This window comes from Rhineura floridana, chromosome 4, assembly GCF_030035675.1.
Source record: "Rhineura floridana isolate rRhiFlo1 chromosome 4, rRhiFlo1.hap2, whole genome shotgun sequence".
In the NCBI taxonomy this organism is placed as follows: domain Eukaryota; kingdom Metazoa; phylum Chordata; class Lepidosauria; order Squamata; family Rhineuridae; genus Rhineura; species Rhineura floridana.
Window position 1 is genome coordinate 97978393 of NC_084483.1, and position 13401 is coordinate 97991793.

The 13401-nt window shown below is 37.8% G+C and overlaps 1 protein-coding gene across 3 annotated transcripts in view; it reads left to right on the plus strand.

Annotated features, from left to right (window-relative positions):
• The window catches only part of RNF217 (ring finger protein 217), an 87377-nt gene extending 74808 nt beyond the window's left edge, over window positions 1–12569 (plus strand). For 2 of the 3 annotated variants that reach the window (XM_061623745.1, XM_061623747.1), the window contains 2 exons: window positions 2130–2201; window positions 3380–12569. In XM_061623745.1, coding sequence (XP_061479729.1) covers window positions 2130–2201; window positions 3380–3459 — 152 coding nt within the window. In that variant the 3' untranslated portion in view covers window positions 3460–12569. The remainder of the gene's footprint in view (window positions 1–2129; window positions 2202–3379) is intronic. The other variant, XM_061623746.1, reaches the window with a different exon arrangement.
• Window positions 12570–13401: the final 832 nt, after the last annotated feature.

Below are 13401 nucleotides of genomic sequence, written 5' to 3' on the forward strand. Positions count from 1 at the left end.
TCAGCAGCAGCAGCAGCAATGGCAGGCAAGGGGGCGGGAGGCGAGGGAGCAAGCAAGATGGGAGAGTGAGCCCGGGCGAGCCACAGAGGAACAGTCAGCACAGCCCAAGGAAGCTCCTCATAAACCATCCAGCTCTGCTGTTGCTGTCCCCCTACCTCACCAACAGCCTCACCATAGAAGGCAAGGAGGAGGGAAGCTGCAGGAGAGCTGGATTGTTGCTGAGGCACTGTCCAGGCCACTCCCCACTATTCCTCTGTCGCTTGTCTTGACTGGCCACCTCCCTCATCCTCACAGGAGAAGGTCTGAAGGGGAGGATAAAAGGAAGCTTGGCAACCCCTTTGTGGAGGGATGGGGAGGAGAGGAGAGGCTATGGTGGGAAAGAATTCCAAGCACAATAGAAGCCACACCAGCGAGTCATGGGAGCTGGGTGCACAGCCTCAGCGTGGTGGAGGAAGGCAGGTGTGACTGGCTTAAGAGGGAGGAAGAGATGCAGGACCCAGCAGCCCACTTCCCTTCCCCAAGTCACAGCAATTGGCTCCAGCTTCTCATTCCCCTCTGCTGAAGTCCTCAAAGACACCCCTTTTCTTACCCAAAGGAATTCTTGTGGAAGTAGGAGCCGTATGTTACAAGAAAGAGTTGAGAAAAGGAGGGAGGTTGAGGGAGGGGAAAAGGGAAAGAAGTTAAAAATGGGGGTGTGTGCACAGGGGGAATGGCAAGCGGAGCAAGTGGAGCAAGCAGGGGGCAGAGCACCCCTAGTATTTTTATATTTTCTTATTGTTTACATTGATAAAGACATCAAATTAGGCTGCAATCCTAACTGTGGCTACTCAGAAGTAAGTTCTATTGAATTCAACATGGTTTATTCTCAGGTAAGTGAGGTTATAATTGCAGCTTTATATACTGCTATATTCAAATATTTAGTTGTGGGTTTCAGATATAACCTACCATATTCCACTAACTGCTAGAACAGGGGTTCCCATACTGTGGTATGCAAGCGTCATTTAGGTGGTTGCAGCATGTCTGTAAAAATACAATTAAAAATCATACAGCGTCTAAAACACCACAGTACAATTGCTACAACAGAAAAAAAACCCATTAAATAGTCCATCAAGACCCTCAGCACTTTACAAGTGGTCCATGGAGGAGTTTGGGAGCCATTGTGCTAGAACGTTGTGCTTGCCATTTTACATATTCCCAGTTTCAAAAAGGTGACTTGGGACTGGGCAAAATAGTCTGAAACAATCTAAACAAAGTGGCCAAAGCATGGTTTTATTGTACACATTCATCTGTTCTGTTTGGCTACTGTTTTTGGCAAGTGTTTGCTGAATATTCTTGCTGAACAGATTAAGTAAAACTGAGAAAGAGCTACTGTAGATCTCAGAATGTTTGTTAAAATATGGGGATAGTGTGCACAAACCAAATATCTTCACCAGTGGCAACATTATGTTTGCACTTCATTTGGTGGCTTTTTCCATATTAGGGCAGAATTTCTGTCTTGCAGCAGACACCAGCTCTACCTTGGCAGCTGATCTCTGGTTCAGAAGCTGTGAACACAACATCACAGTAAAAAAGCAGTATGCTGCTCAGGAATATTCCAGTGTTTCTGAACAGAAACAGATTTTTGGAGATCTGGCAGGCCCCATACCAATACTTATTTAAAAAATGTTGAATCTGAGCAATTTTCTCAGACAGCTTTTTGTTCTTAACTCCATGCTGCCAGAATAATGCTGAGTTTTGCCACGTGATATATGCTATAAGTCCTTCATTGATTCTTGTCTTCCTAATGGTGTATTGAGCTCTCTTTCATCCTTAGACTTAGAGGTAGCTTTGCTGCCTTCAGGTATGTAAGTGGCTAAGCAAAAAACCCTAAAGAGCCAATGTCTTTGTTCCTAAGCTGGAAACAGTTGTAAACATCAGATGGTCATAAATGAAAATTTTAAATTGCTCTGTATCACTTGGGCATTGAGGATGCTTTAAGTTATGGAAAGCCAAAACCAAATGTTTAGCATAGTAGCTCATATAAGTGAATTGTAACTCATGTATGCTAAGGCTATATACACAGTGGGGTTTTGCCTATAGAAAAACAACATTATCTGAAAGCTCATGTTAATATTTTTCTCTTTTTTTAGGTGGAAAGTTGCTTATTGCACCACTGATACTGGTTTTGGGACTGGTAATAGGTGCCATAGCTGTTATCATAGGTACGAACAAAATGTGTTATTACAGCTATATACTACAAAGTTGATAATGAGGACATTGAACTTGTCAAGGATTATCAATACCTTGGCACAGTCATTAACCAAAATGGAGACAATAGTCAAGAAATCGGAGGAAGGCTAGGACTGGGGAGGGTAGCTGTGAGAGAACTAGAAAAGGTCCTCAAATACAAAGATGTATCACTGAACACCAAAGTCAGGATCATTCAGACCATGGTATTCCCAATCTGTATGTATGGATGTGAAAGTTGGGCAGTGAAAAAAGCGGATAAGAGAAAAATCAACTCATTTGAAATGTGGTGTTGGAGGAGAGCTTTGTGAATACCGTGGACTGCGAAACTGGGTGTTAGAACAAATTAAACCAGAACTATCACTAGAAGCTAAAATGATGAAAGTGAGGTTATCATACTTTGGACACATAATGAGAAGACATGATTCACTAGAAAAGACAATAATGCTGGGAAAAACAGAAGGGAGTAGAAAAAGAGGAAGGCCAAACAAGAGATGGATTGATTCCATAAAGGAAGACACAGACCTGAACTTACAAGATCTGAACAGGGTAGTTTACAACAGATGCTATTGGAGGTTGCTGATTCATAGGGTCGCCATAAGTCGAAATCGACTTGAAGGCACATAACACACACACACACTATATGATACATTATTTTGAAGCTAGGATTAAAAGATCAGGTAGATTTTTCAAATAATTGCTTTGAGTTAGGTCTCAAAGAAAAGGGCAAGTACTGTGTGAGTTGTAAAAACAGACACCTTGAAACATTTAACTTGCAGCTAATATTACAAACTCGGTTGTTGTTTTTTGAAATTATCTTTTATGATTCTTTTTTCACATATTTTATTGAACTTTGTATATGATGATATTTGTAAATTATGATAAACAAGATAAATCTAAACTGCTTCAAATTATGTGGCTGCTTTTGATGCAGTGTGATTCCTTTTCATATTCAACTTGAGTAGGCATTCTGAAAGAAATGTTAGCACTAATATAATTGGAAATAGGACAAATGCTATGCTTGCTCCCTTACAGAATGCTTCTGTGTTTCACTTGGCTGATAGAAATCTAAAGTGCATTTGTTTCTATTCACTGGCTGTGTACAGTTGATTTTATGTATAATGTACCATATTTTCTCTTGGTTTTTTGACAGGTTTATTTGTGTTTCCTATCTATTGCCTTTGTAAAAAGAAGAGGAAAAGGCCACGAACAGAAATGCCCTGGTACGAGTGAACCGTAATATATCTGAATGGAGACAGTTCTGCAAGACTTGTGCAAAATATGTGCAGCACAGCAATATTGTACTAGTTAACTATCCTGGCAGAGAATTAAAGGGCAATTGTCACATTATTTCTGCACAGTACACTACTAAAGAGAGGCCATATTACTTCCCTGCTCTGCTACTTCAGACAAAATGAAGGCGTCTCAACTTTTTTAGAATATTTGTTTGTTGTTGTTTTAAACAAAAATCTCTCCACTGCCCTCAAGAGTTTAGATCAATTTTACTTTCTTGGACAGCTTGCATCTGCACTGTAGCTGCACATCCACTGATTGGCCTATGAAAGAAGCATATAATTTGATAACTTCTCCCCCACCTCCAAATTAACGGCATAATTCGAGGGGGGCCTTTCAGATGCAGTTTGAGCAAAGAGGGCTTGTTTCTGTTTCAGAGGTTGGCATCATACATAAAACTGGTTAAACAGTGTTCTGCCTAACATAATTGGCATACTGTCAGGTGTTGAATTCAGCAGCTCCTTATTTTGTGTATGCAACTTTGCCCATGACTACTGAATCCTGTGTGTGCTAGCAGCTACTATAGCAAATTTCCAGAACCTTAAAGGAAATGTGGTGGAAATTATTAGAACAGTATCTATTGCAGTTAAAATGATTGAGAGGTTATCTTGGATCTTTGGGAGAGCATAATGTCATCATCAGTGTTTTTGCCATGTGCAAGCTGTATAGCAAGATTAAAAATGTTAACTCCATTAACTTCTATAAAAATACATTGAAGTAAGTTGGAGGTAAAACTTGTGGTTGTTTCTGGAGTCTTAGAGGCATTGTGGCACTGCAGCACATGTACACACTACAGTCCAGTAGCATGATCATACTTGGATATGCTGTAGCAACTAGGGATGCTGTCAAAACCAAGGCAAATGGGGGGGGAAAAAGTATCTCTTAGAGCATATCTCAGTGTTTACCATGTCTAGCTGGGGAAACAGCAGTTAGTGCAGAAATGCACTTTTTTTTCTAAACGCATCAGTAAATGCCTGAAGTGAGTAGGCATTTCTAGAATTTTCCTAAGATGATCCAGGAATGTCCATGATTCAGGATGGTTTCATAACACAAAGCCGCTTGAGACACGGAATCAGCTTGTAGTGTTCTTCTCAGGGTTGGGAGCAGGCCTGGACCTCAGGAGCGGTGCATTCCCATCATGTGAATTATATGTATTGTGTGTTCTGATTTCCACGATTCTTTCCTGAAGGATTAGAAAGATGATAGATATTAAGCAAATCGCACATAAGCGTGTGTGTGTCTTCACACATTGCATATATTGTGTGTTCCTAAGGTCTGCACTCTCTGCCTGCAAAGATTAAGGACAATATTAAATTTCTGAATTGGCCTATATATACATATTTATTGAATGTTAGCAACTGGATTAAAATGTCACTAGTGAAATGCTGTACTTTTAAAACAGCGATTAAATCCAGTAAATAGTGATATGTTTTTTAAGTGCAGGATCAGTTACCTTATTTATATTTTGTTCTTTGATTATTTTTATTTGATACATTTTGTTGGAATTAACATGAGAGACAAGAAATTACATTATTTTAAAGTTAAGAATAAGGAGAATCAAGGAGGATCTTTGAAACAATTCTGTTGTTCTGTTATTCTAACAAAAGAGAAAATCAGAGAAAGGAAAACCATGTGAAGAAATTATCTGAACAGTGGGTTGTATCCTAAGCTGCCCTTCCAGGCTCAGAAGAAGTCCTTCAGGAAGGAAGCCTTTGACCCAGTGAAGGCTCCCATTAATGGAAGGCAAGTGATTTTGCTTATTTACCTTCCCATCCCTGCAGTCCTCCTTACCATCTCCTATGGTGTTCTGGAAGGTTCCACAGCTTCCAGAACAGATTTTCAGGACTTTGCAGGGGAAGGTGGAACAACTGAAAAGAGTGTCTACCCCCTTTCATTACTGGGCATCAAAAGCACCCTTTTCATGAGTACAGATCTACTCACGGATCAAACCCAGTGTGGAGAAGCAAAGTTGTAATCTGTTGAGATTTTTCAAGGTTCCGTTACTGAACAGAATAGTGAAATATTTGAAAGTGTTATGTTCTGTGTTACTAAGTCTGTTGTAAGGGTAATAGACTCTATAAATTACACAAAAAGGCAACATATAGTTATTTGGTATACAGTATACTTTAAAATCTTACAGCACTTCATTACTGAAATAGATTATTGATCAATATAGAATGAACCCAATGAATATGTGTTAATTGTTGGACCTCAAAGCCTCAGCTGAAATTGGTAGATGTTGCTTATCTAGCAATATGTCTGCCTTATAATTCGATTTCTTTTGCTAGCATCAGTCAGCTTACAATTAAATAATATCCAAATTACCATCTTTTCATCTACTAAAAGTAAAGTTATTTACTTTAGTGGATTATGAAAGTCAGTTTACCAAAGAAACTCATGGGAATTCAAACATTATTTCAAAGATAAGGATTTTTTTTTTGGTTAAAATTAATATACGCTGTTTTGTTTTTAGCTTCCGTAATATGTTTCTTCTTTATTGTGTTGTCTCTCAAAGTTGACTGCTGCCTTAAGCAATCCTTTTTTTAAAGATTGTATGTTTACCTAGCCCCAAATAATTATTTTTTCTCAGGCCAAACTGGTGTATTGTCTTTGGTTTACTCAGGGATTTTAGTCCTTCATTGAAATGTCAAATACTCTTGTGAAAAAATTAGTCAGAAAACATTCATGAGATTTGGTGTTTGTAGTACAGGATGCATTAAAGCAATTGTGAGGCCTCTGCTTGATTTTAAAATAATTGTACTTGAACCTTTTTCCATATTTAATTTTTGTTCTTCTATGCATATGAATTACAATTTGTCATTCTTAGACCTGATGCAAGAATGTTCATGTACAGCAACATGTGTGCAGATATTCCTACTATGACACTTCTCACAAGAGACAGAAAGCACTGTCAATTCTTGAAAAGGACAGTCCCTTATTAGAGAAGGACTCCTTCCTTCCTTCCTTCCTCTCTCTCTCTCTCTCTCTCTCTTCCTTCCTTCCTTCCTTCCTTCCTTTCTCCCCCCCCAACAACAACCCTGCAACAGGAAATTTGAGCCATCATGGCCAACTATAATTTCAGTGGTGTGTGGAGGATATAGGAATGCCACATGATATTTCTGGGTTGAGGCAGATTTTCTTGTCTAGACAACATTTGCTTGTGCACATGGGACCACATTCTGAAGCAATCTTGCTCATAGAAGCTTACTATAAATGGATGGAAGCCAAATGGGTGTTCCTCCGCTGATGGAAAGCATCCTTCAGCAAAATGGGGATGGAGCCAATTCCTGGTGTTTCCTCCTCCCTGCCCCTTTTGCCTCCCAGAATTTGCTCCTTCAACCCTCTGGAGCAGATTTGAGGGGAGGGGCTTCAGGGGAAACAATGACAGCAGGAAATTGCCTTTCCTGTTCTGTTGACAGCCTTCTATCAGCATGGTGACACCCATTGGATTCCAGCCAGTGGATCAGTTTTGCTGGATAAAGGCACGTTTCACTTTTTTTCTATGGCTCATTTAAGACAATTTTGACTGTTACCTCAAGTTTGGAAATTGCTTATATTACTAACATAAGTGAAAGTAAAAGGCATGAATAATTAGATGAGCATATATGTTCTATAGGATGATTTAAAGTTATAGAAGCAACTGTTTCCCATCAAGACACAAAAATATGTTTCACTAACACAAAGGCACACCATTGTAAGACTTGTATTAAATGGATAACAGTAAAAATCAATGGTTATGCAGATTTGCTTAATTGAGTGTAATCTCAAGTCATAGATTTCGTGTTCAGTTTCCTTTGCCTTGCAAAAAATGGAGCATTGACAGTAATTACACAAGAAAACAAGAGGTACATTAGAATCCTTTATAAGCCATTTTCTTGAATAATGGTCCAAAAAGCTTATTCTTTAATTCATGTTAACAATACACCAGCAAACACATTCAGTTAGCAACCATTTGAATGATTACTGATTAACTATATAGTAAAACTTGGATAAAGTATGTATTTTTCTCAACAGTTTATTCACTGTCACAAACCATTCTCTGTTTTGTCTTATGCAACTTGTCTCATGTTCTGTGATGTTTATCTGTTGGTTTTAATCTGGAGTAGCTTCATTTTAGTTGTAATGAAATCTGTCCCTACGCCTTTGACCATACCTTGCTCACAGTAAGGAAAAATCACCTCTCTCTCGCATGCACGCACGCATGCACGCACGCACGCGTACGTCAAAGTGAAACAGAGTTAAAATTATTTTTGGGACAGAACTCCCATTGTCTTTTATTAGTTTAACACTGTGTACAAGACTGAATTATTTGTTCTACACTAGAGCATTTATAAAATATTTTATTATCCTGATTGTTACACACTGCAAATGCCAGTTCCAGGAAGGTCAGATAGTGCACATATATATTTTTCAATGTATTCAAACATTGCCAAATAAAGATAGTTGTATTTGCAATGCAAGTAGGTGATTATAAGTTTCAATAGATTATCACTTTGGTCTTGATGTATAAACTACTGATATACAGTCTAGATTTAATTTCAGTAAATAGGAAGCTGTTCTCTGATCGTAAGAAACTAGTGCAACATTTTTGGAAACGGCTACAGCAAAAATGCTTTCATGTTGATTCTCATTATTTAAGATTTTGTAGTGCAATTTTTCTAAACCCATTCAGGGAGTTGTGTTTTTTTTAATGCATTGTTTGCTTAATAATGGATGGTTGTAAGAATGCTGTTTCACATTGTGGTAAGATCTTTGTCAAGACATGCCATGAATTATAAGAAACATAAATATAATGACTCTCCCAGGGGGGAAAAGAAAATCCATCTTAGTTGAGCCAATATTTCCCAAACTTTTTTTTTATGAGATTGTTTGGGAAAGATGCCCCAAAATTGTTACAGTGATTCTATGAAAATGTGTGAGGTGATCTTTTATTTTAAATAATATACTTATATACCAGCCATTTTTTCTTGCACCCCAGACATCCCAGTCTATCATGGATGGTTTCATGCCTGAAATAAGGCTTCTATGTATGTCTGGATGTGGCCCTAAATTGTCAAAAAGATGCTGCATATGTGCACACATAGCATGGCAGATAGTTATTCAGTACTGGTCAGATGTGTGTCTGTGTATTTAACTCTGGGCACCCTTTCTGAGCAATAGGTGATCAACTCTGCCAAACCTGTCATTGCTAACCAATATTTCTGCAGTGGAGATCCTTATATGCATCCTTTTTTGTGTGGCAGTGGGATCATTGGGTCAGGGATATAGAGTTTCATAAAGTGTAGGATGCATAATATGTGCTGAAAATCTTAAATGCTTGCTTGCAATTGCCATTATATCCAGCAGTTTCAAGGATAAAGAGGTGAACTTGTATGCAGTTCTGTGTGCCATCCTTAATAAAATGTTTTAACGTATTGCCAATTTTATGTGGTGATCATGATCTCAATTTTCAGTTTCTGTATAGTTGCTAAAGAAATTGTACTTGAAGCCCTTGACTATGTGAAAGGAAAGCTTTTCTTTCTTTAAAATATATCGGGGCATAATAAAACTTCATTTGGAACTACTGTAATTTTCAGTTGTACAGGGGATTTATCTGATTACATAACATAAGGACAATAGAAATTATTTTTGATAGACTGATCTTTCAGTCTAGTAGACTGACTTATGCAAAATGAAAATCAGATGGTGTAATTGCTGTGGTAAAAGCCAAAATAAAAAAAGCCTGCTTTGTTTCAGAATCAATGCTTTTATTGTTATTTTCTTGTGCCATCTTCTGTGACAGCTTGTATTACAGAATTAATTCCCATGACTTGGATCCAAAGTGCTCCATGCACAGTAGAAAACAGTGGAGGCTGAGTTCAGGTGAGCTTTTGCCTGCTTGCTACAGTTCCCTGCACCACATTATAAGTTGTTCCAAACTCAGGAGTAGCTTATTTTCAGGTGTACAAGGGGCTGTCGTGGGAAGGGAGCAGGAAAACCCTGATATATCTGCAGTTCTTTACATCATCCAATATTTTGTGTGTGTATGATGTAAACTATTGTCTTAAATAAAAGCAAAAGCTTGATTTAGATTTGCAGAAATTCCAGCCACATATTCTGAATTCTGTTGGAGTGACTATAAAGTTATGAACAGAGAAGAATCCTCATGCATTTTTCTGCATGAAAATAGAAACACTGTTTGCAAGAATGTTGAACAGGGACAGTTTTCAATAGAGATGTGAGCCATATAGTAAATAAAGAGAAGTTACTTATATGTGAGTCCAGAGATTATGCCAATAGCTATTAGTTGAAAAAACTCCACAAAAAGCCAAAGAATTGGGTACCCTCCTTAGAGGCTTTGTTACAATCAAGTGGATATAATTTTTGTTAAATAAACAAAATTTCAGTGTTTGCTTCCTACTTCCAATTAAATGGTTGCAGCATAACTCCCCCCTCCCCAATACTTTGGTGCCTTGCAGATTATCTCAGTTGAATATCTACATAGACCTTAGTTTTTATCAGGTTGACTTCTCAGCCCATTCTAGTAAAGGACCAAAACTAAATATGTGTAACACTAGTGATTTTTGAATCTTCTGGAGTGGTGCTGTATTCCAAGACTACTTTAGAATAAATGGTTTGATGGTCCCAGTTTTGCACCTTCAAACAGGAAGCAGTTGTTTTAGTGAAAATTCCATTTGGATACAAATGTGAAGAGTAAAATAAGGTATGAAATCATGTGACTAATAAAAAGTCCCTATCTCTTCCAGAGCTTCATTTTCCAGATAAATATGAGATTAAAATTTAAAATATAGCTTACTGAAAAATACATTCTAGGATTAGAGTTAAGCAATCAGTTGAATGGATTTAAAACTGCTTCATACCATAGTGCTTAAGTCTTGTTATTACATAGGATTTGAATGAATATAGAATTGTATCCTTTTGTGAAAAATACTTTTTACTACAGAAACAAATTTGCCCAGTTTCTCTTTAAAACTTTGTCAAAAGTATTGTATGATTGATCTTTAATTCTTGTAGCATTGTGACATATCATAACATCAAAGCTAACATAACATCATAACATAAGTCATTCCCATTACCTAAATAATTTACAGATTTTTTTAAATCTCTGTATGGGACTTCAAGAAAAACAAATCTATCTGCTACATAGTATGTGTTACATAAATATATGAATACAAAATGTCCTCTAAGCTGTTTCTTTGTGGCAATTGTTCATAAAATCAAGGGTGGCAATTCTAGCATTACAAAAAGGCAAACTCCCTTGTGGCAATATTGTGTCCATGAACCATTGTACTAGCTGCCTTTCTTCTTCTAGGCCAGTGGTTCCCAACCTGGGGGCTGGGACCCCCAGGGAGGCCGCAAAGTAATCCAGAGGGGCTGTGAGCAGTAAAGAAATGAATTATTTATTAATTTTTTTAAAAAAGTCTTCACTCCCTCTACACTGGCTGCTTTCCATTGCTGCTGCAGATGACACCTCCCCCTTGCTCCAGACAAGAGGGGAGGCCTTTTCTGAAGCTCCAGAGCATCTTTCAGGCACACCTATAAAATACATGGCAGATGCCAAAGGAGGCTGAGGGTGGAGCTACCAGGAAGAGGGGATTACTATCACTGATTCCCATCTCCGCTACTGGCAACGCCATTGCTTAGAATGAGAGGAGAGGGCTTCTTGTGAAGCAAAAAGAAGCAAGCCTGCAAAGAAAGGCTGCTTTCCCCCTTCCTTCCTGGCAGCCAGTCTGCCTCCCTGGGGGGAGGGGGTCACAATTTTTTTCCAGCTTATAAAGGGGGTCCCGTGCTCATAAAGGTTGGGAACCACTGTTCTAGGCCTTTGTGTTGCAGAGGTGACTATGAAAAGAACGGGAGGATAGTAATTATTTACAACTGAAGTTCTGTAGATGTACCAAACAGGAAAAACAGTATTTATTAGATTTCTGAGTTTTTTAAAAAAATCATTAGGTTCCTCTCAATTTCCATAAGGAATGACTTTCTGGATCAAACCAAAGGTCAGTCTAGTCTAGAATTTGGTTTCTAACATTTAACTAGATACCTTTTTGCAAGCTCACATACAGGGCATGAACATGATGGCCATTTCCTGTTTGTTGTCCCAGCATAAGGTATACTGCTTCTGTAAATGGAAGCTCCATTTAGCTATTTATGTTTGATATCCATTGATAATAGCCATTCGATCTTGATGATAATGTTTTATTCATAGCGTTTTAACACAAGCGTTTTGAAGTACTTAGGTAGCAGTATGTTTCTTATACCCCTGTTCTATCTATGTAGGAACTTGGCAAAAAAGAAAAAAGAACAGTAGCATACTTGAGGCAATATTTTCCCAGTACCTTTCTAAACATTTATGCTGCTAACTTTATTCTGTCCTCCATGTTGGCTTTAATTTGCATCAAAAAAGATTTGTATCATTTGCCTATCCTTGTTAAGTGAGTGCCTTTTGTTTGAAGATGGCCTAAACACTGTTTGTCTTTTGTTGTCTTGTATAGGTATATAATGTATGAGTACTGAGTTAAACATGTCCTGAACAATGTAGATTTAATATCAGCATTAGATAGATAATACATGGGTTGTATGTGCACATGTATTCAAAATGTAGAACACAAGGGAAAGCATTCTGTTGCCAATGTATGTCCTGCTGGACAGGGCCTTTTGAAATTAAGTGAAATTTTAATTGTTTTCTTTGAAAATTGGTTACTTTGCTGCTGATAAATTTATGATTGTTATGTACCACATTTTCACTCTGAAAGCCTCTTTATGATAAGCAGTTTCAGTAATAAAATGTTACCACATGAATACCAGTAGCTGCTGGTAAAATTAAAAATCCAGCAGCATACAGTGCTTTAGAATGCCTTCCTTTTACTGTTTATCTTCTTGGTGGTTTATGATAAAGATGAAGGAAAACGTGATCATACTGACACTAGAAATTGTATAAAAATTTTAAATATGAATTTGATCCAAAAACTGTGTCTTGGGGGTATTTAGTTTATAGAATTTGCAAACCTATTTATAGTGGGGGTTATTTGCACATTAATGAGTTGTGGTATTCCTAGAAATGTTAATCTAATAAACTTTTGAAGAAAAAATTGCCTTTATTTTTTCATTGGGTTAATTTTATTTTATCATTATTACTCTATATATTGTTAGCCATCTTGAAAACATATGGTAAGGTACAAATATGGCTGCAATTCTGTACTCATTCAGTAGGACTTACTTCTGAGTAGCCATACACAGGATTTCACTGAAAGTATGACATAAGCTTACCCTCAGAGGAACTTATCTCCCTATGGCTTTTTTGTCATTATTTTGGAAATGTATTAAGGATAGCTCATTTTGCTGCATCCCTCTGTCAGCAGTGACCAAATGTTCCAATCACACCTGATGGAGAGATGGAAGCAAAATTAACAGCGCCTGGCAGAGAATGATTAAATGGAGCAGCAAATAAGTTGCATGGATGGGTGGGATCCCCAACAAATTTTGGAGAAACTCTATCAAGAGAAATATTTGATTCTTTATAAAAATGGTTTGAGACTTGATTTATTTGCTACAATATACTATGGCAATCTGCAGCAGACTGTAAGAGATCTTACAAGGATGGGAAGCCAAGCAGTGGGTCACTCAGAACAGAACTTTAGGGCCATCTTGCTAATTCTGCTGAGTGCTATCCTGGACTTCTTAACCAAAAGAGCAGGGCTGACTTACCAAAGGTTTTGTGAGGGCTCTGGGCACAGGATATCTGAGGGCCCCTTGGCCCCACTCTTTTCTTCTAAAGTTACATCCCTTCATCTTGGCTCCTCCCCTTGACAAGAAAATAAACTTTGACCAATGTGACAACCCCTTATTGTCATGGAAAACATAAATTTTAATATTCCATGAGGT